Genomic DNA, 25,208 nt, shown 5'->3' on the forward strand with positions numbered 1-25,208 from the left:
ATCACTATGCTATCGTTTATTCCATTGAAATATAAAAAAAGTTCACGCACAAATCGATTTTAAAAAAATAATTTTTTTAAAAAATATATGAGATGAAAAATTTTTTTTTTCAAAAAATTATTTTTTGTTGCACGAATAAATAAATATGAGAATACTAATAACTATAATAACGTTTATTTCATTCAAATATTAAAAAAGTCGCAAAAAAGCCACTTTGAAAAAAATTTAAATTTTTTGTTTTTTGTTAAAAAATTATATTTTTGAATAAAAGCGTTTACGACATTTTTACGATTCTCAGAATTGAAGAGAAATAGTGAGAAATAAATTTGATGTCATTTAAATTATCTCATGTGGCTCTAAAATTTATTTTCAATAATATATCTGTTTTCAGTGACTTCAAAAAATTGTCCATAATTTTGATAAATTCAAATTTTAAAATCATTTTGTGCGTGAAGTTTTTTCTCCAAATCACCTTATAACTAAGATTTTATGTAATCTTATGGCAAAACTCATCACGCTATGATACAGGGATATGAGGTTGTAAAAAAGTCATAACCCTAATATACACTTTCATACGGGCAAAATGTCCGTCAGTCTGTCTGGCTGGCGCGCACTATCGAACGGATGAGTCGATTTGGTCCAAAATGTAGCATTCGTAATATTTTGTCCAAACTTAGTTTAAGTACCTCCCCCACAAAAGTTCGAAAATATTCGGAAAATTTGTGCGCACAATAACTCTTGAAGGGAGCAAGCGATTTGCTCCATACTTTGCACATCGTGAAATTCCTACCAGGCATAATTGAGGTTCCAATATACACTCTAACGGTCCACTCCTTCGGGTACCTCCCACACAAAATTTCGGAAAAGTTCGGTTTAGGACCAGCTCACCGATCGTTTTGATTTTTGTTGTAGCAACTTGTATTCGCTGCCCCCATTACGAAGGTCTAAGATTTATCTGGCGCAAGTCCATACTTCGTGAGAATATAGCCAGAACATTGTAAAAATTCCCTATGACACAATGTGTAGTGGTTGGAGCGCACGATAACTCTCGAACGGATCTGTCGATTCAGTCTAAAATTTGGCCATCGTAATATTTTGTGTGAACTTAGTTTAAGTCCGAAGGTGAGCCATATCGGTCCATTCCTTTAGGTACCTCTCCCACAAAAGTTAGAAAATATTCGGAAAATTTGTTCCCACGATAACTCCTGAAGGGAGCAACCGATTTGGTTCATACTTTGCACGTCGTGAAATTCCTACCAGGCATAGATAAACCCCAATATAAACTCTAACGGTTCAATTCGTCGGGTACCTCCCACACAAAATTTCGGAAAAGTTCAGTTTAGGACCTGCTCTCGGGTCGTTTTGATTTTTGTTGTAGCAACTTGTATTCGCTGCCCCAATGACGACGGTGCAAGTTTTTTTCGGGGGCAAGTCCATACTTCCTGAGAAAATAGCACGAAAGCTGTAAAAGTCCATATGGCACTACGCCTACGATAACTCTCGAACGGATCAGCCGATTCCGTCCAAAAGTTGGGCTTTGTAATATTTAGTCCAAACTAAGGCCCTGTTTATGTATGTCAATAAGAAAATGAATGAGTAAGAAACACTACTCTGGTATCCAATAGCAGCGAAGACGACGAAGATACCACAGTCCCAATCCCAGAAGATGGTATTGAATGTATACCGCCCAGCCAAGAAGAGGTAAAGACAGCAATAAATCGGCTAAAGAATAATAAGGCAGCAGAAGCCGATGGCTTACCAGCCGAGCTGTTCAAAACCGGAGGCGACACGCGGATAAGGTGTATTCATCAGCTAGTTAGCATCATCTGGCAGGAAGAACGAGTACCCGACGATTGGAACCTGAGTATCCTGTGCCCCGTCCACAAGAAGGGAGATAAGACTGTATGCTCTAACTATATGGGCATAAGTCTACTCCCTATAGACCCGGCAAGTCCACCATTGACCAGATATTTACCCTGCGGCAAATCCTGGAGAAGACCCAAGAGATACAGATCGACACCTACCACCTTTTTGTCGATTATAAAGCAGCCTTTGACAGCCCGCTGCGTTCAAAGGTATTCCAAGCCATGTCTGAATTTGGTATTCCCGCAAAGCTCATCCGGCTTTGTAAAATGACTTTAACTGACACGAGGTCCTCAGTTAAAATAGGAAAGAACCTCTCCGAAGAGTTTGGTACCAAAAGAGGTTTCAGACAAGGAGACAGCCTTTCGTGTGATCTCTTCAACATCCTGCTGGAAAAGGTTTACGAGAGGCAAACGTCAAAAGAAGCCCAGCAAAATTTGACGGAAGGGGTTCTTTGCGATGACGTGATTTCATGTCATCTTTTGCATTGGTTCAAAGGAAGTCGTGAAAGATCCGATCTTTTCATTAGGATTTGAACCAATGCAAAGGAAGTCATGAAAGATCCGATATTTTCATCAGCATTTGTACCCATTCCATCGATCCAATAGAGATGATGTTTGTGTTTTTATTTACACATCTGTTTATTTTCATTTTGGTATGTTCCAGTACTGCAAAAATCTACTAATTTTTACTATTTTTTCCGATAACATAAAGGAAAAATTGTTATCGTAGTAAAAATAAGTAGATTCTTGCAATTTCTGGAACAGACCAAAGTTGTTAGAACTGTCGTCGTGATGTTGTCTTACATTTCCTGCATATCAAACAACTAAAACTTCTAAACAATTGGTATTATATGAAGTCCCAACCATCGAGCTAAAAATAGAATCGGACTGCACACATTGCTATTTTAAAAGTTCCCTTGTCTGTTCTAAATCTGACATAGAATGAAATCAATCAAATCTCGCTTCTTGGAATTTGAAAAAAAGTCCGAAACGAAAAGGAACAAGAATCTGAAAAAAAAGAAGAAACTACTTTTGGAAAGAAACAATTAAAAATAAATTAATTAAGCATAAATGGTATTTTCCATAAAAAGTCTCTCCTCCCCGTTCGTTACATTTTGTTCTTAGAGATCCCTAAAGCAAGCCGGGTTGTAGATCCCTACATATTTCCGTCACTAAACAAAAGAGTATAAATTACCAAAATGTTGTTATAAAATAACAAAATTATAAAATAAAAGTAATTTACGAAATAAAAATACTTAAAGGAGTGCATTTGGAGTCCATGTTGAAATCTGAACTGGTGATGGGAAGATAATTGAAAAAATCTTTTGTAAGATGAAAGAATATCAGTTGCGGAGAACGGAGGAAGTTATCTTTTGCGTTGCAGCGGTGGTGATTACATTGCAATTTTGGATGTAAACTTTTGAAAAACTAAACTGATAAATTAATTGTTGCTATTTCATGAATTCGTTTGAATTAATAAAGAGTTTTGTTTTTCATGAAAACCACATTTCAATACAGCATTTCCATTTTCCAAACAAGACATGAAAATTTCATGCCAAGGGGTTGGTGAAAATGACATGTCAAAGCATGGGTGAAAATGACGTGTCAAGGCATTGGTGAAAATGACATGTCAAATCATTGGTGGAAATGACATGCCAAAGCATTGGTGGAAATGACATGTCAACGCATTGGTTAAAATGACATGCTTAGGATCCAGAAAAGAACGTCATCTTTTGGGGTCCACGCTCATATAAAATTCATCGATGAAGATGCTAAAAAGATGACATTCTAGATCAGTTGCACCCATGATTGAATGTCATCTTTGGCATCGAACATTTTGCTGGGAAGTGGCACAATCTACACCAATAGTCACATGTTACTTGCTTATGCTGATGATATAGACATCATGGGCCGATCAGTAAAAGAAGTAACTGATACCTTAATAAAGGTCGAAGGAGAATCTGCTAAAGTGGGTCTGGCGGTAAACGGTGAGAAGACCAAGTTGATGGTGTCGACGCGCAATGCGTCCATTGAGCTCGGACCGACTGTGGAAGTTGGTTCCTATAATATTGAGGTAGTAAAAGACTTCGTCTACCTCGGCACCTCCGTAAACACAACAAACGACATCAGTTGTGAAATAAAAAGAAGAATTGTATTGGCCAACAGATGCTACTTTGGCTTAAGTAAGCAGGTTAAAAGCAAAGCCACATCTCGTCAAACAAAAATAACGCTCTACAAAACACTGATACTACCCGTGCTGATGTATGGCTCCGAAGCCTGGGTACTTGCGCAAGCAGACATGGCAGTGCTTGGTGTGTTTGAGAGAAAAATTCTTCGAAAGATCTACGGACCAATCTGCGTTGACGGTGAATATCGACGTCGCATGAACCACGAGCTGTATCTGCTATACAACGACATCAATATAGTTAAACGTATCGAGATGCAGCGATTGCGTTGGCTAGGCCATATCATAAGAATGAGCGATGATGAACCCGCTAAAAAGGCGTATGAATACATGCCACATGGCGGTGCACGCAGAATTGGCAGGCCAAGGAATAGATGGCGCAAACAAGTGGATGATGAGATGAAAAGGCGCGGTATTCCAGAGTGCGAAGCAACAAATAGAGAGAAATGGAGATCTTTTCTTAGTTCGGCCTATGGAACAAATGTTCTGTAATGGGCCAGCTAAGTAAGTAAGTAAGAAACATTACCAAATTTGAGTGTGGTTTTCAAATTTGGTTTTCGTTTTGAAGCAAAACCAAAGGAAATAATATTTCGAAAATTAAAGTTTGGGTGTATTTCACTCACACACATTTTCGTTTCGACATACATAAACAGGCTGTTAGTTTAAGTTTGAAGGTTGGCACTGCCGGTGCGCTCTTTCTTGCACCTCCCCCACCCCCAAAAGTTAAAAAATTCACAAAAATAGTAGGCGCTATATCTTCTGAGCGCAGCAACCGTCCAAACCTTGGATCTCCTAATATTTTATCTCAATGTAGTTTTACTTCAGAAATCCGTCTTCTCCTTAGGGTACCTCCCTCACAAAAGTTGAATATTTTTGTTGAAGTGCAGCTTAGGATCTGTTCGAAGAACATTTGGAAAATTAACCGATGCTATTATTTGTGGTCCTGTTTAAGTCATTTTTATGTTTTTCGTGGGCACAAAACCTCTAAGTTATACAGTGACCAACTGGACTGGTGGGCACAATATCTATCAAAAGGAATGAATCCCAAACTAAGATCAACTTCCAAAATGGACTATATCGGCCCATTCCTTCAAGTACATCCTTCGCAACACATTTGAGCTTCAAACCAAATATATTTTTTGTCAGCAAATTTCAAAAGGGCTACAAAATCCGTAATCCGTAGATTCGATATTGTCAATAGATGGACGTTTCTATTCACACAGGCTGAGGGTATATCTGTGTCGGCAAAGCCGACTGATACCTTTTCCAAAATCAAGATGCGGAAGGAACAAACTTTTTGAAAATATCACCAAGGTAAAAGGAGAATTGTAGTGTAAAGAGTAAATCAACTTCTACAATAGTGGAGGAGGAGGGTATACACAATGGGCATGAAAGATCAAAAATCGAATTTCAAACTAATGCGATAAAATCGAGACACCTAAAAACTTAAAAATGTTTAATTCGACTTTTGTTCTTTATCATTTATGTCGGCTATTGACCCAAATAAAAATTAAAAATATATTCACACGTCATTTCTTCATCTACAGGTCTTCTTAAATCGTCCATCATCAATGCCCCACATAATCAATAACATTTATTCTTTGTTAATGTTCTATATTTGAAATACAAACAAATATATCTTATCGGTCAGACAGTCAGTGAAAAATATACCCTTCCAAGACGTCAGTTATCAATTAAACATCTGATTAAATTGTTTAACTAAATTTAGAAATTAAAAAAGTAACATCTTAAAATTTATATTTGATTTTTACCCTAATGAAATTATGATATGGTTTTAAGTTTTATGGTCAGTTATCTGTGGAAGTAAATGTGTTTATATTTTATTATCTTTTTTTTAAGTATTTTAAGTGTCACTGGAATTTATTTTGAAATTGTTGCTGTGCTAAGGTAGACATTCGAGTATTTAGCACACTTTTAATTTTATGAGTTAAAATATAGAAAATTGGCGACAAAAGGTATTTAATTTAAGTGCACATTGTTGTGACTGAGCATATATTAAATATTGTGAGACAATTATGAAAGGGCAGAAAGAAAGTAAAAGGAGGACAGAGCCGATAATGTGATACCCTACACCACTACTTCCACTTAACACAAGTTTTGCCCTTAAAGGACTTTAATTTTGATTTATTATTTAAAATTCTAATCTAAAAAACAAATTTTTCTGCAATAAAAAAATATGTTCAAAATTTTAATAAAATACGTTGTTTTAAAATATTAAAACAACAACAACAATGGGATTACGAGTAAGCCAGACTATTTTGAGAAACAAAATATTTTACATTTTATATTTTATATTTTATATTTTATATTTTATATTTTATATTTTATATTTTATATTTTATATTTTATATTTTATATTTTATATTTTATATTTTATATTTTATATTTTATATTTTATATTTTATATTTTATATTTTATATTTTATATTTTATATTTTATATTTTATATTTTATATTTTATATTTTATATTTTATATTTTATATTTTATATTTTATATTTTATATTTTATATTTTATATTTTATATTTTATATTTTATATTTTATATTTTATATTTTATATTTTATATTTTATATTTTATATTTTATATTTTATATTTTATATTTTATATTTTATATTTTATATTTTATATTTTATATTTTATATTTTATATTTTATATTTTATATTTTATATTTTATATTTTATATTTTATATTTTATATTTTATATTTTATATTTTATATTTTATATTTTATATTTTATATTTTATATTTTATATTTTATATTTTATATTTTATATTTTATATTTTATATTTTATATTTTATATTTTATATTTTATATTTTATATTTTATATTTTATATTTTATATTTTATATTTTATATTTTATATTTTATATTTTATATTTTATATTTTATATTTTATATTTTATATTTTATATTTTATATTTTATATTTTATATTTTATATTTTATATTTTATATTTTATATTTTATATTTTATATTTTATATTTTATATTTTATATTTTATATTTTATATTTTATATTTTATATTTTATATTTTATATTTTATATTTTATATTTTATATTTTATATTTTATATTTTATATTTTATATTTTATATTTTATATTTTATATTTTATATTTTATATTTTATATTTTATATTTTATATTTTATATTTTATATTTTATATTTTATATTTTATATTTTATATTTTATATTTTATATTTTATATTTTATATTTTATATTTTATATTTTATATTTTATATTTTATATTTTATATTTTATATTTTATATTTTATATTTTATATTTTATATTTTATATTTTATATTTTATATTTTATATTTTATATTTTATATTTTATATTTTATATTTTATATTTTATATTTTATATTTTATATTTTATATTTTATATTTTATATTTTATATTTTATATTTTATATTTTATATTTTATATTTTATATTTTATATTTTATATTTTATATTTTATATTTTATATTTTATATATTATATATTATATTTTATATTGTATATTTTATATTTTATATTTTTTTTTATTTATATTTTATTTTATTTATTTTATTTTATATTTTATATCATATTTTTATATTACATTTTTTGTATTTTATATTTTAAACTTTATATTTGGTACTTTATACTTTATATTTCCCTAATTTATCATTTGGTACAACAAAAATTCCACCTAATAACTGACCAATCCACTTTGATAAGTAATTGGTTATAGCCAAACAATTTGTTCACTCGTTTTAGTGTCATTAATCATTTTTAATTTTGTTATTGTTGTTTTCTTTGCATTTATTGCTAACATTTCATTCCACTTACCTATATTTTGTAATCCAAACATTAAGCCAAATCCTATTAACATGGCTAAGAATGCACCAAATCCGGCATGATTTTTATTGAGAATCTCAAAGAAGACCACATACAGCAGGGTGCCACAAGCAATGCCCTGCAGAACAGCGGATGGTATGCTGTCCTCTGATGTTGAAGAATCATGGCTTACCGCAATGCCAATGGCCACACCTATGGGACTGACAATGGCAAAGGTTATGGTGTAAACAGCTGCTAGAACAGGTTTGGTGCGGGCTACAATCAACTCGACGCCAACACAAAAAGCCAACACCAATTTGTGGGCCGAAACAGCGGCAAACAGAAACCACACCGATGAGGAGCTATCTTCAAGACCAATGGCTAAACCCTCGAACACCTCATGCAGGGATAAAGCCAAAACAATACCCAAACCCCGAAGAGAAGAACTGACAACATTTTCATTATCGTTGCTCGATTGTATGGGTAAATGAGAATGACCATGGCCGCCATGATCGTGATGCTGGTGATCGCCAACTTGATTGTCATGATGATGTTTGGGTGTGGAGCAGGGTGATTTTGTCGGTTCCAATTGTAAATCGCTGTGTTTTTCACAGCCCTGATCACCAACCAAATGATTGACAGTTAAGGTAGATTGCAAATAGCTGGGATTTTCATAACTTCCATTTGCGTTACCATTACCCATGACCTCAACACTTTTTATGGTGATGGTGCCTGCCACATTATCTTCGGCCACATAATCCTCGGACTTCTTACGACGTCCCTTAACCAAAACACTGTTCCGTATACTGTGGCCCCTCTCAAAGGCGGCTGCCACGCTATCATCATCTTCCGCATCGCTTTCATGGTCGCTTTTCTTGTGGCGATGCAAAAATTTATGCACACATTCCTCAATCAAATACATCAAAAAGAAGCCGGCACACATAAAAGTTTCGGCAACGGCAAAATTTGTTTCACCCATTTGACCGCATGTCTGTAAATGTTCCACCACCTCTTGAACTTCGGGTAATAAGTGGATAAATGTTGTGGCCAGCAATACACCACCGCCAAAATACAACAGATATTGAACTACACGAGCCGAACGGGATTCCGGTGGCTTTTCTGTGAATTTCAAACAACAATTCAACATGAATGGAATGCAACCAAAGATGACTGTTGCAAGGAACAGACAAACCATGGCCAAGCATTTGGTAACCAACAGATCGTGCTGATCTGAAGATGCATCGCGGGCCTCATCCATTATTGAGCTACTTTTTTTAAAATAAACAAACAACTTGTTAAAAACTGTCGTTAAACGATATTCGTTTTTCACTTTCCCGTTTTCGGTATTTGTTTTTTTTATGTTTTCGTTTCTTTTTTATTTATTTTGAAAACTTGTTTCGTCGGTTTCCGTTTATTCAATCACAGTGCGTTGTTGCAAAGGTCTAACCTCGTAGACCTTTCGCAAACTACTGATCGTTTAACTTGTTGTTAACGGTTATTTTAAACGAGCAACATGAAAATCATAATCTCTCCCGTTCTCTGTCTCTCTTTGTAACCAATCAACATTAACTACAGTGAGTGTCAATCGTGGTTAAGTACTTAACCTTAACCACTGCTCGCTCACATCGCACAGTGTTACGGATGTGATAGGAATTGATATCAGATGTTTACTTTGATTTGAATATTTATACTCTTAGTCTTTAGGCTAACGAGGGCATATACACTTGATACGATAAAAAATGTGCCTATAAGTATGTCAGACGAAATGCGTTTCAGATAGAAAGCACCAATCGATATGTTCTAAACTTTGTCACCAGTAATATTTTTTCCAAAAATGTTGAAGATGACGAGGATCATCTTGACATTTTTTAAACTTTATAGCATAAACAATAAACATAAACTGCACATAAGAGGACAATTTTGATATTTTGATGGGTAGATATTTGAAGGAGTGGACCCATAAAGGTCATCTTGTCAAATTTCAGTTGTTCTGCATTCATTGGAGGTACAATAGAAAATGAATTGTTGAATGAAGATTTCCATAAAGATAATAATGTTGAGATTCTGATTCTTTCATGAAGTTTTTGGAGAAAATTCATGACTATTATTATTATTATCCTAGGGCTCCATGCTCGGAGCTACTATGGTGGGTCAGTCAGTGGCGGATAACTGAATGTCCTACATATATGTAAGTTAGCTGCGAATTAAATAAGCAGTCCCAGACCATTGAGCGGTGAAAGCTAAGGATATGTTACAAAAGGAAATCAACGTCCGATAAGGCTTATCGTGACATGGCAAACGAAAGCCGCCATCTAACTAAGCATGCACCCACACGGGGTGCTCTACTGATAGAGCAAACAGGAGAGTGATGCCTCCCTGGTCCCCCCAATCAAACAACGACGCACTGATGACATCGCTATGAACATGAACACCGATCCGGATACTTTATAACAAGACTGCATCGGGATGGCAGACGCGGCATTCTGTTACCTCAGTAGGTGAGAGTGACATCTCACTGAAATGGCTTTCAGGTTAATGTCGGGCCTGTCTTCCGTCCCAATAATACCTTGGCTAGGACTCAGGGAACGCTTCTTACTTCGTCATTTAGTTGACCTGGCAGGTTCAGTCGATGTAATCCTGATTAATGCCGACCTGGCTCTGAACACAATTGCTCATAAGGTCTTGTGTCAACCCTCGCAAGAACCTCACTGCTCGCAAAGGCACCCTCGGGGTCAAAGAAAGGCAACTGCATTACGATTAAGGATAACGGCTCTGAGTTGGGACGATGAATAATGAAACTCCCAAAACCATCGAAGAAGGAGAAAACGCTTTTCGAATGAGTTCGAAAACCAAAGGTAACAGAGGGGAAGTAACAGAGACGCCGACGGTGATAGAAACTCCACAATCTAACGCCAGCACAGCACGAAGAGAGAGATCAGCACTGATCAACAACTCTCCTAAACAGGAGTTCATTCTCAAGATGAGAACATCAGAAGAAGAAGCGCTCGCGAAGTGCCAAACAGCGCAACATAAGCAGAGACGTCCAAAATGGCGTTAACGAACTAGCCGAGCTATTAGATGTTATTGGTGACTACAGAAGAAATTGGAAAAAGACCAAAAAGAGATAGATTCTGTGAAGGCTCAAAATTCCGCAATATGTCTAAACAAGCCAACATCACAAACAATTCAAAAGAAGAGAAGTGCAACCAGTCCAGTTGAAACCAACCCGGAGAAAAAATACAAAAAGAAAGCAGAAGAAAATCCTCTAGAAGCAGTGTCGAACCGAACCCAAACAGAGTACGAACTTGATTGGAAAACTGCAGGCAGAAGGAGGAAGCCACATGCAAAGAGACCAAAGGAGAGACCAGATGCCGTCGTCATAAAACCTCGAGGCGGCCGCAATTACGCAGATGTATTAAAAAGCTTAGGGAAAAGGTGAATCCAGAAAGCACAAATGTGGCAGTTCAATCCGTCCGCAAGACAAAGACTGGCTCCATACTCATTGTGATGGGAAAAGGAGGAAACAAAGAACAGTTTCGGGAGACAATTGTAGGGTCACTAAAGGAAGAAGAATGAAGGCGTTGGCCACTATTGAAGTTCAAAATCTCGACGCGCTCCCCACCGAAAGGGAGGTGATGGATGCTATAAATAAAGCGATAAGTATCCCATTAGAGGACATGAACGTGCAAGTAACTGGTACCAAAGCGCGAAAACAAAAGAGGGCTTTTGTAAATTTACCTGCAACAGATGCAAATAAACTCATCGATAAGCGCAAGATATTTATTGGATTGGTATACGCCAAAATAAAATACAAACAAGAAGTGAAGCGATGCTACAGATGTTTCGAATCGGGTCATATGCAATGGGACTGCAAAGGACCCGACCGAAAAGGCATGGGAATGTGCTTAAGGTGTGGCCAGAAGGGACACAAACTGCAGGAATGTACAAACGCAGTGAATTTCTGCATCTGCTCGCAGTACAAAAACAGCCGAACAAACCATATGCCCGGCAGCTATAGGTGTAAACCAAACAAAGAAAATAAACAATGAGGTTCCTCCAGGCTAACATGCATCGGGGAAAAGTTGCGCATGCGCTTCTATCTTAAATTGTACACGAAGAGAACACATTGTTATAATCAGAGAACAGTACGCAAGCATCGCAAGGGGACATGGATCGAAGATGAATCAAAAACTGCCGCAATTTGGGTCGCATGCGGTAAAGATAATGTAAGAAGGAGCCGTCATGGAAACGGGTTTTCGTGGATCCAAATTGACAATCTTACAATTGTTAGCTGCTACCTTATCCCTAGCGACAACATTGACACCATTCAAGAAAAACTAGAACGGATAGAAGATTTTGCAATGTCCCAACATGGAGGCCTTATAATCGCCGGAGATTTCAACGCTCGCGCTGTCGATAGGGGTATGCCGACAACAGACGCTAGAGGCAAGCGGATTGAAGATATGGTAGCTCGATTAGGTGTAACTACCGTAAACACAGGAAGCATTGCAACTTTCAGACGACCAGGGTGCGAAGGCACAATCCCAGATGTAACCTTTGCTTCAGATGGATTACTAGGGAAAGTTAAAAAATTGCATGCCATGGAAACATACACAGCAAGCGGAACAGATGAAAACCTGCAGACCAAATGTACCAACGTATCCACTCGAAAATGGAACGTTAACAAACTCAACACTGCCGTACTACTCTCAGAGATAGACAGATTAGCTGAAGAATTACAAGACGAATTAGATGCGGAACAAACCGTGAAAAACGCAATGGATATTCTCGTTAGAAGCTGTAACAAAGCCATGCCGAAAGCTATCTCACGTCCAAAACGAAAAGAGGTCTATTGGTGGAACACCACGATCGATGAGTCCAGGCTAGCTACACGAAGAGGCGAAGCACATATGGAACACGACGCATACAAAGATGCTAAAAAACAGCTGCAGAACGCCATCGAGAGAAGTAAGAAACAAAAATGGGAAGAACTAAGAGCAGACATCAACCAAGATCTATGGGGACTGGGTTATACAAGGTCGTCATGCGAAAACTCGGATCAAAAAACGCGGTTGGCCAGATGGATGAACACATTATGGATAATATTGTGAACACATTATTTCCAAAACACACCATTAGAGAAGAAACAACGGAACCAGAATCTCCCACAAACATACCACTGTTCACCACAGACAAACTGCAAGCAGCTGCTCAAAACTAAAAAAGCACCCGGTCCCGATGGCATACCTACCGAAGTTATTAAAGCAAATGCACAAAACCGCCCTAATGTACTACTCACAATTTACAATATATGTTTAATGGAAGGCACTTTCCCGGATCTATGGAAAACACTAAAACTGGTACTACTAAGTAAAGGAAAGAGTGAAAGCACAGAACCATCAGCGTACAGACCACTATGTATGCTTGACACAGCTGGGAAGCTACTACAGAGGTTAATCAAGCCCAGACTAAATGAAGCCATACAAACTGTAGGCGGTCTCTCCAGAAGACTATACGGTTTTCGTCCAGGCAAATCAACGGTAGGAGCCCTCAAAGACGTGATAGACACTGTAGAAGGTACTCAAAGTGGAAATCATCACTCCCGGCCCATTATATTGTTAGCCACACTGGATGTAAAAAAACGCTTTCAATAGCCTGCGCTGGGCCGGCGTTATAGAAGCTCTAGATAAAATCTTCAAAATCCCGAAATATTTACTTAGTATCATCAGAAATTACATAAGAAATAGAAGGCAACATAGTAATCCCCACAAAGCAATCCTTTACATACCTAGGCATGAGACTGGACTCAATGTTGACATACTCAAAGCAGATTGAGTATGCAACCACTAAATCTGCAAGAATAACCTCACAATTCAGTCAGTTGATGGCAAATATTGGCGGCCCTCTGCCAAGTAGGAGGAAGATTCTCATGGAGGCGTGCAATAGTGTAATGTTGTACGGTTCGGAAATTTGGGCTCCGGCTCTAAAAACGCGCTCCAGGGCTATTGTCCGTGCAAAGAACAGCGGCATTACGCGTAACATCAGCATACCGAACGGTATCTGCAGTAGCCGTACTCGTAATAGTTGGAATGATCCTTTTCGATCTGCAGGCAATGGAGCGCCATAAGATTTTTACCGCCAAGCACCAAAACGTATTACAAACTGAATACGCCCTGGCTTTTCGGCAAGAAACAATGGAAATATGGCAACAACGGTGGTGAAAATAGGGGCAAATGGACACGGAAGTTAATCCCAGACGTACAGAGCTGGTATAAGAGGAAGCATGAGGAAGTCAACTATTATCTAACCCAGATGCTAACAGGTCACGGATATTTCCGGAAATACCTATGCAGAATGGGCAAATGCAGTACACCCCATTGTATATACGAAGAGGAGGAGGAGGTACTTGACGACGTGTAAGCCGTAGCCAATGGTCAGAAAGATGACAGACACTAGAAATCGATATAGGTGAAGTTGGAATCGGAAGTATCACAATGAAAATGATTGAAAGAGATGTAGTGTGGAAAGAAGTATGCAAGTACATGGAACACGTTCTCCGCAACAAAAAGGTGGGTTTAGATAGGAACCCGTAGAATACAATAGCGGCGCCTGGACGCAGGCAATATGTGAAGAAGATGGTGGGAGACACCAAATGAGGGGTCCACCTCGAAGTAATGCGCAAGCAGTTCCGTGGTGGAGCCGATCCCCGGGGAGGAATGTGGTGGGTTTTTAGCCGGTATAGAGCTGAGTCCGACATACGACGATTGTGACGACATCGCCAGATGCATAACGCATTTTCCCATCCCTAACCGCAAAAAATATTATTATAATTATTATTATTACATGATGATGTAATAAATGTAAAAAAAAATCAACTGATTCGTTTTTTAGATGTTCTTATATATTTTATTTCCAATCGAGTTCTTATTTTATTTTACTGTCTTTTTTCCCAAAAATCAAAACACTGTGTCCCAATGTGTCGCTCATGTTCTCACAACAAGCTCAATTGCCCTCACATAAGTAAAACCTGTGGTTCTCATTCTCACTGAGAATGTTTTTATTTTTCTCGTCTGTATTTTGATGTCAATTGATATCCATTCAATCCGAACAAACCGCAAAACTATTTTAAGATTCGAAATGTGTGGCGGTATTATTTTTCTTTTTACTTTAACTTTTAACTTTTTGCTGTGTTTTGTTATGATTGATTGATATGTGTAATACCACCACCTTTCATCTGAGCTTGATTCCTTCTCTTTGTGTCTGCTATCTAAGTCTGCGGGATATATGGGTCTAGGCCATATTAGTATGACTTAACAGCTAATATTTCAATAATTCTGAAAGGAATTTGCAACTTGAGGTGTGTTTGTGCTGTGCGTGTGTGTTTTTACTTGTCTGTTTCAAAACTAGTTTTCAATTTCATTTGCCAATATATGCAAAATATATTTTCTTAATTTGTTGTCAGACAACAAAACACAACATCAGCAATACAAGATGATGAACGCACTAAGTTCCAGTTCCGATAAGCCTCAAAGATTTGTTTATATAGACATAGTCGGCAGCAGCAGTAGTTATTGTTCAGACATTAGTTGAAAATTATTCAAAATCATTGGAGGAATATTTCTTGGAAATTAAAAATTCAACTAACACCGTCGTCAATAGTTTATTCACCTTAAGTACCTCTGCTTGTTTATTTGAAAAACAAGTGGGCGAACTAGAATTTGTTGTTTTATTTTATTATAGGGGATTTTATTTTTCAATTACTATGGTTTTATTTTAGTTAATATTAAATAAGTTTATACAAGTGTTTTGCTGGCGGAAAGGAAACCGTTAGTTATGTTTAATAATGTGGGCAGAGAAAGTTATTGGGAGCCACAAAAGGCTATTACAAAGTAGTATTATTTTATATATTTTATATTTTACAGTTTTAATTTTGTATTAAATATAATATATATCATATTTCTTTATACTTAATAATTCATATTGAATATTTTATATTTCATTTTTTATATTTTATATGTTATATTTTGTATTTTATAAATTATAATTTATGTTTTATATTTCATATTTTGTATGTATTTAGTATTTTATATTTTGTATGTGTTATTTTATATTTTATATTTTATATTTTATATTTTATATTTTATATTTTATATTTTATATTTTATATTTTATATTTTATATTTTATATTTTATATTTTATATTTTATATTTTATATTTTATATTTTATATTTTATATTTTATATTTTATATTTTATATTTTATATTTTATATTTTATATTTTATATTTTATATTTTATATTTTATATTTTATATTTTATATTTTATATTTTATATTTTATATTTTATATTTTATATTTTATATTTTATATTTTATATTTTATATTTTATATTTTATATTTTATATTTTATATTTTATATTTTATATTTTATATTTTATATTTTATATTTTATATTTTATATTTTATATTTTATATTTTATATTTTATATTTTATATTTTATATTTTATATTTTATATTTTATATTTTATATTTTATATTTTATATTTTATATTTTATATTTTATATTTTATATTTTATATTTTATATTTTATATTTTATATTTTATATTTTATATTTTATATTTTATATTTTATATTTTATATTTTATATTTTATATTTTATATTTTATATTTTATATTTTATATTTTATATTTTATATTTTATATTTTATATTTTATATTTTATATTTTATATTTTATATTTTATATTTTATATTTTATATTTTATATTTTATATTTTATATTTTATATTTTATATTTTATATTTTATATTTTATATTTTATATTTTATATTTTATATTTTATATTTTATATTTTATATTTTATATTTTATATTTTATATTTTATATTTTATATTTTATATTTTATATTTTATATTTTATATTTTATATTTTATATTTTATATTTTATATTTTATATTTTATATTTTATATTTTATATTTTATATTTTATATTTTATATTTTATATTTTATATTTTATATTTTATATTTTATATTTTATATTTTATATTTTATATTTTATATTTTATATTTTATATTTTATATTTTATATTTTATATTTTATATTTTATATTTTATATTTTATATTTTATATTTTATATTTTATATTTTATATTTTATATTTTATATTTTATATTTTATATTTTATATTTTATATTTTATATTTTATATTTTATATTTTATATTTTATATTTTATATTTTATATTTTATATTTTATATTTTATATTTTATATTTTATATTTTATATTTTATATTTTATATTTTATATTTTATATTTTATATTTTATATTTTATATTTTATATTTTATATTTTATATTTTATATTTTATATTTTATATTTTATATTTTATATTTTATATTTTATATTTTATATTTTATATTTTATATTTTATATTTTATATTTTATATTTTATATTTTATATTTTATATTTTATATTTTATATTTTATATTTTATATTTTATATTTTATATTTTATATTTTATATTTTATATTTTATATTTTATATTTTATATTTTATATTTTATATTTTATATTTTATATTTTATATTTTATATTTTATATTTTATATTTTATATTTTATATTTTATATTTTATATTTTATATTTTATATTTTATATTTTATATTTTATATTTTATATTTTATATTTTATATTTTATATTTTATATTTTATATTTTATATTTTATATTTTATATTTTATATTTTATATTTTATATTTTATATTTTATATTTTATATTTTATATTTTATATTTTATATTTTATATTTTATATTTTATATTTTATATTTTATATTTTATATTTTATATTTTATATTTTATATTTTATATTTTATATTTTATATTTTATATTTTATATTTTATATTTTATATTTTATATTTTATATTTTATATTTTATATTTTATATTTTATATTTTATATTTTATATTTTATATTTTATATTTTATATTTTATATTTTATATTTTATATTTTATATTTTATATTTTATATTTTATATTTTATATTTTATATTTTATATTTTATATTTTATATTTTATATTTTATATTTTATATTTTATATTTTATATTTTATATTTTATATTTTATATTTTATATTTTATATTTTATATTTTATATTTTATATTTTATATTTTATATTTTATATTTTATATTTTATATTTTATATTTTATATTTTATATTTTATATTTTATATTTTATATTTTATATTTTATATTTTATATTTTATATTTTATATTTTATATTTTATATTTTATATTTTATATTTTATATTTTATATTTTATATTTTATATTTTATATTTTATATTTTATATTTTATATTTTATATTTTATATTTTATATTTTATATTTTATATTTTATATTTTATATTTTATATTTTATATTTTATATTTTATATTTTATATTTTATATTTTATATTTTATATTTTATATTTTATATTTTATATTTTATATTTTATATTTTATATTTTATATTTTATATTTTATATTTTATATTTTATATTTTATATTTTATATTTTATATTTTATATTTTATATTTTATATTTTATATTTTATATTTTATATTTTATATTTTATATTTTATATTTTATATTTTATATTTTATATTTTATATTTTATATTTTATATTTTATATTTTATATTTTATATTTTATATTTTATATTTTATATTTTATATTTTATATTTTATATTTTATATTTTATATTTTATATTTTATATTTTATATTTTATATTTTATATTTTATATTTTATATTTTATATTTTATATTTTATATTTTATATTTTATATTTTATATTTTATATTTTATATTTTATATTTTATATTTTATATTTTATATTTTATATTTTATATTTTATATTTTATATTTTATATTTTATATTTTATATTTTATATTTTATATTTTATATTTTATATTTTATATTTTATATTTTATATTTTATATTTTATATTTTATATTTTATATTTTATATTTTATATTTTATATTTTATATTTTATATTTTATATTTTATATTTTATATTTTATATTTTATATTTTATATTTTATATTTTATATTTTATATTTTATATTTTATGTTTTATGTTTTACAGTTTATTCTACTGCATTTTTAACTTATCTGTGGTATGTAGTGATATGGAAATTTGTAATTTACTTCATTGCAATACGATTTTGGGGATTTTTCTTTTGTTAAATGGGTCTTTTGTTTTAACAATATGAACAGAGGCATGACAAACATACATACTTGTTGGTTTTTGTCATTACATGTTGAAACCTTCATAACATACATGCAGCAGAAAAAAGTTCAATAACTTTATTACAGGCTTATCTTATCGAGTTTCTATTACACACTTTTTAACCACAATTTTTTACATTTAGCTACTGTAACTGTTACAAATGCACCTAACTGAATTTTCATACAATTCACAAAAACATATAAACAAAAATGTCTACCTATTTTGGAAATATTTATTTTATCTTTCACACGAGTGACCTGAATAGTTGAGAAATGTAGGTCCAAAATTATTTTTGAAAATTGATTGACATTTTAGATTTTAGGATTTTTTTTTATCGAAAGTGGTGGCAGTTCTTAAAATGTCAAGGCGAAATGAATTTAAATGATATGTGAATGTCAATCATAAGACCCACATACCTAACAAATGAGACACATTTGTTACGGACACTTTCAGAATAAAAAAGGTATTTTCTTGGGTTTGGATTTTAAAGGAAATTTTTTAAATAGACCACGATTAAGTTTGGTTTATGGGTTGTTCGAGGTCGTATTGAAGCCTTTACTACTTGAGGAAATAAATTCGGTATATATGGAACATAATACACCTGATGAACACCGTCACCAAGTTGGAAACATGTTGTCTAGTGGTTTGTGATGACAATTTCTCTAGCATTCCTTGTATTTCCTTTTTTATATCAAAGTCTTAAAGTAAGCCTCAGCTGGCAAAGTCGAATAACGCTCTTTTAGTTGTTTACATAGATTTTTTCCATTCTTTACAATTTTCTATCTTTGTTAAAAATACATACTTGACTTGACAGATTTCGTTACAGTTTTTGGTATTGTCGGGGTAAATAACCCATTTGAATAAAGTACCTGTCAAGACATGTTTACGCATTTTCCCGTAACACGTTGCGAAATTTTATTATTTTAACACTGACATGATTAGATCCCTGCACATAAATTATACAATAAACGTGGTATACATATAAATATAGGCCTGAGAATAAATAGATATTTTACACTATTTAAATCAAATCAATTCGAATTGTGGAACAAAACAGAAATATTCCTAAAGGCTTGGTTTTTGACATGTGGTATAGAATAAATCCCTTTACATGGATTGGGTATTTCTCAAAGATGTGTACTTTCCCATTAGTTGTGTCTCATTTGTTTTTTTATTTAAAATGTGGTGCTTCAGCTGATTTACAGTAACGCCAGTGCATTTTTGCTGTCAATTAATCTGATATCAATTAACCGCAATAGTTTGCGGCAGAAATTCCAAATGAGATGAATAACAAAATTATTATTTATCAAGAAAATATATTATTCACGGCATAATGGTTACGTGGTGCCTATAACCTTCATAGCCTCAATTAGTATGTTAAATATACCGTTTTGAAAAACGGCATCAACTCATTGTAATATGTTTGTTTGAAAATATTTTCCAAAAGAGATGAAAAGTATAAAATATTTTTGAATTGCTAATAAAAACAATCAAAGCAATTTTAGATATTTTGATTGCTTGAGTGGAATATTCGGATAAATATTTTCCGAATGTGGACAGACCACTGATCTGTGCCAGAATCTGCAAGAGCCTGCTATTTTTCAAATTTTGAAAATCTATTCCTTTATAAATTTGTTAAAAATTCAAAAATTGTAGAGTAGAACAGGGCACACAATGAATTTATATATCAAGCTTTTTGTAGAAAATTAACTTATGTTGAAACTGAGGTATGGGGTATTGTTACTCGCGATCAGTTTTACTATATCATAACTTTTGACCGCATTTCGGTAAAATAAACTGTTTTAGCCCGATTCACCGAGGGGTTTCTTAAAATAATAATTTGAGCGGAAGCTGTGGTCGTACTAATGTAAAAAAAATCGGAAAAAATCGTTGAAATAAACGAGTTTCATTATGTTATTTTCCAATTAGTGGTTTTACAACACAATGTAGAGCTTAATGCTCAAAGGAGAAGTTAAAGAGTACACTTAAGAGTTGAAGTTTCTAATGTATGATTTTTTAATATATCCACTGTATCTACCTCAAACGGATGCTGACATTTTGAAACCTGAAAAATGGGGTTTTTTGAATTTTTGCTCTAATCGGGACGCCCAGCAGGATTTCCCTAAAAGCTTATTATTTGATTGTAGTACTCGCAATTTCGCATTTTTAATGTATACCATGAGGGTGTAGCCCTCACAGGATCACAGTAATCTGCGCCCAAACACGAAATTTTTGTGCGTAAATTTTTCTCAAAAACCTATTTTTTTGGTTTAACATTTACAAACGTCATTCGATTTCCGTGGAAACCCGCGTAAATTTAGTTTTTTTTACGTTCTGAATCTAACAAGCCACGATGCGTAAAAACCCACTGGATCGGCGGATATGATACCCCTCAAATTTCGAAAATTTGCAAAAAATTATTTTGAAAATATCGCATATTAAAACGCGTTTTGGATGTGTCAGTTCTACTTAAATAAATAGATCGATACGCGTGTTTAAACTGCGCGAAAACAGATATTTAAAAACTCTCGTAAATCCAGAGATAAAATAGATTTTTTCTAAAAATTGAGTGCGATGCTACATCCACGGTTCTTGATGGATCGCATTGAAACGGCATAAAATGATGTATTTTCTAATGGTGATTATTGAAATCAGATGCGCATAAAATGTAAATGAACTTCGCGGAATTTATGACCATTTTACTGTATTTTGCACCCTAATATGCTGCAGATGCTACATCGTGGCCGCCAAATAGAATTTGACAAACTGTACATCAAATAAGAGGGATTGATTCGCTGTGTTGGAAAATCGGATGCGCATCATGTCATTTTCATAATTACGCGGTTTATATGCGTCTCAAATGTTGTAATATTCAATATAACATTATTTTTACGTTATGCCACAATTGGAATTCCTTGTGATTTTATATAAGGTTTTAATAATATTATCCAATAGGAAAATTATAAGCGACAAATTTGTTACAACGGAATATCATCATTATTGCGTGAAATTTTGACGAAAATGCCGAAGAACTCAAACATTTTTTCTCCAACTTTTCCTATAAAACCATAAAAAAATAAAATTAGAATAATATGATTTTAATTTTTTCGTAATATTTTCTTCGTATTTTTGCAAATAACATGAATACTATACCTCCAACCTTCACAAATTAGGTTTCATTTTATTCCTCAAAATGTCTGGATGCTGTTATAATTTTGTTATATATTTTTCGTAAGTATGAAATTATTTAACATATGTGATTTTTCGCGAATCCATTGAGACTTTGGGATTATTTTTTGCATCATCGCAAACGTTACGAATTCAGTTAACGATAATAGGATATAACAGCTAACTATATTAGGCCGCGATTTTTTTAGAATTTTTTCTAATTATCATAATTAAAACGGTCATATCTTTTGCGCGCAACGATCAATGTTAGTAACGAAAACAGATTTGGAATGCGGATTTTTTTCTTAATCTATGTACCAAAAATCATTGATGTAGTATCAAGATTTGTTTTTGATTTTTTTGAAATGGAAAAGACAATTTTAGACATTTTTCCTGATATATTCCCCCCATACAAATTCCCTTCATCTACGTTGTTCAATTTCCATGTTTCCATTTGAATTCAAATTTGTTTTCCACATTTTTTACAACTACGTGTATTGCAAGCAAATCTCAAGCAATAACACGTGTCAATGCTTACAAAGCCAGCTCGTCAATACACAAGTAGCGTAGTCAGAAATTTACTGATACCAATGTACAAGATTTCTGCTTTAAATTGATTGGCATTATAACTCTTAAACTACACGTGTTGTTTATTTAATTTAAACACGGTATATCTCGTTAACTATAAAAGATAACTAACCTCTGTGGTATGACAATTCTTCAACAATATTATACATTTTATATATGGCCTGCTTAAATATTGCTTGTCATGTACAGATCTTTATATTGCCTCGCTATACAGTCGTTTGTTACAGTAATCAAAAAAATGTCCACTCATCAGTATCAGTATAACTCTTTAACTAACCGAGTTATCAATACGTTCTTTGTTTCTTTAAATATTGTTGTCACGTTTCACAGCCATAAAAACTTTTAATATCAGTATAACTCTTTAACTATACAAGTGAAACAAAACATCAAGTTCTTTGTTTATGACAGACAATCTATTGTTGTCATTTTATTGTCAAGTGATCACATGACATATTTTTTGTTTCTAAAAAATACTACCTTCCGTAGGAAAATAAATCTTTAATAAAATGATCTGTCGTCCAAATGCGTATGGATTTGCTACTTAAGAGGTTATCCCTAGTTGTGCAGACAAAACAACCCATTTTTAATGATTTTTTTTTTTTTTTTCAAAGAAACTGCCAATTTTTAAGAATTTTTTTCTTTCATCTGAAAGAGCACAACTTATAATACTTTTGCAATTTTTGTTGTTGAAAAATATTGCATAGTTTTGTGGTAAATGGCTACATGCGTAATCCTTTTTCTGTAAAAGCGTTTTGCAGTGCCAACGATAGCTCGAAAAAGAATAGGCCGATCTTCGTGTCTAACCTAATAATCTTGTTTTTAAGAGGAACAGAAATTTATAAAAAATTGACCGAGAGTTTGTTTGTTTGGGTTTTAAACAATTTGTGGCTTTATTTTTGGAGTGATTGATAAGTTTGATTATACGAGGGGAACTAGAACAGTGTCTGGCCTAGCAAGGAAAAAGGGAATATTTACCATAAAAAAATAGTTTTATTGTTTTCTTATGATTTATACACCAAACCAATTGTCGAAGCACTTTTTCCACTCCGATTGAGATACCTCCACAACATGGTTTTGAACGCCTCAACAGCATCTTCAGGCGACGAAAATCGTTGATCTCGGCTTTTTTCTTGATGTGAGGGAATCAAATGAAGTTAATAGGTTCCAAGTCAGGGCTGTACGACAGATGACCAACAATTCCACGTTTTGTCCTATCAAGAAGGGGCTGGTTTGAATCGATGTGTGAGAGCTCGCATTGCCATTATGCAGAACGATTCGTCTGCTCTTGTTTGTATTTCGAATTTCTCATTAGACTTCAGGCAAACAAATTGTAGTGTATCAATCAGAATTATTATAGTCGCCACACGGTCAGTTTTTCTGAAGAAACAGGCGACAATTTGCTTTGAAGGTATTCTTCCATGAACAACTTTCGTTGGATTTGACCCGCTTTCGAAGACCCAAACGGTCGATTCCCGTTTTGATTCGGGATCCTAAGCATAGATCCAAGATTCGTCTGTAACGATATTAAAAATGTCGCGATTGTTTTTATTCACAATTTTTTGCACAAGATCCTTTTTTTGAGCCATTGATCTAACGAGAAAAATCCATTTTTGCTGCCAGGTATTCATGCAATATCAAATGTGCCTCTATCTCACGGTATGTAACATGATGATCTTGCATTATCCGTTCACGAACGGCTTAATTTTTTTCTGGCACAACGGCCGTTTTTGGACAACCCTCACCACCTTCGTTTTTTAGTGAGAGTCGGCCACGATTGAATTCATTAAACCAGTTCTTCATCGCATTATAGAAAGGTCCTTAATCGACATACAAAGATTTAATTTGATCAATGCACTCTTGCGTGATTACACATGTAGAAAGTTGTCAAAAATGATCGGACCAAAATGTTCACAAGCAAATTCCATTTATTGGCAAAGTGACACTGCAAACGTTTATGCTAACATTTCAAAATTTTCAATGGAAATGTAAAATGGCATCTGGGCCACAAATTTTTCTGGTTCCACTCGTATTTGTGATCAGGGTGAAATTCTATGTCGATCTATACGTTTCCGTCCGTATATAGTAGTCACTCAAGCATCCAGACAAATTGATATAGAACACCACAATTTTGAATAGATGCTTCTTTGTTTGCTGGCAAGTCAACCTCGAGGATGGGCTATATCGGCCAACGTTTTGGTATAGTCTCTATATAACGGTACCGCCCCCTTTCAGGTATTTTAAAGTTTTTAGCTACATTTTTTAGCATAGGTCCATGGTTTGAAATAGCCCTAATATAACA

At 30.6% G+C, this 25,208-nt stretch overlaps 2 protein-coding genes across 2 annotated transcripts in view; one reads left to right on the forward strand and one right to left on the reverse strand.

Moving 5' to 3' along the window:
• Positions 1-9,356, reverse strand: part of LOC141405240 (zinc transporter ZIP3-like) — a 28,596-nt gene extending 19,240 nt beyond the window's left edge. The window contains exon 1 of the mRNA XM_073989343.1: positions 7,894-9,356. Within this exon, the coding sequence (XP_073845444.1) occupies positions 7,894-9,139 (1,246 nt within the window). The 5' untranslated portion in view covers positions 9,140-9,356. The remainder of the gene's footprint in view (positions 1-7,893) is intronic.
• A 2,704-nt stretch (positions 9,357-12,060) lies between these two features.
• Positions 12,061-14,008, forward strand: LOC141406203 (uncharacterized). The gene is made up of 4 exons (XM_073991399.1): positions 12,061-12,107; positions 12,191-12,849; positions 13,021-13,458; positions 13,674-14,008. Exons 1-4 carry the CDS (start codon positions 12,061-12,063, stop codon positions 14,006-14,008), a joined length of 1,479 nt encoding a protein of 492 aa, XP_073847500.1.
• Positions 14,009-25,208: the final 11,200 nt, after the last annotated feature.

Source organism: Musca autumnalis, unplaced genomic scaffold (genome assembly GCF_047663935.1).
Source record: "Musca autumnalis isolate F117 unplaced genomic scaffold, ASM4766393v1 scaffold_5, whole genome shotgun sequence".
NCBI classification, from domain to species: domain Eukaryota; kingdom Metazoa; phylum Arthropoda; class Insecta; order Diptera; family Muscidae; genus Musca; species Musca autumnalis.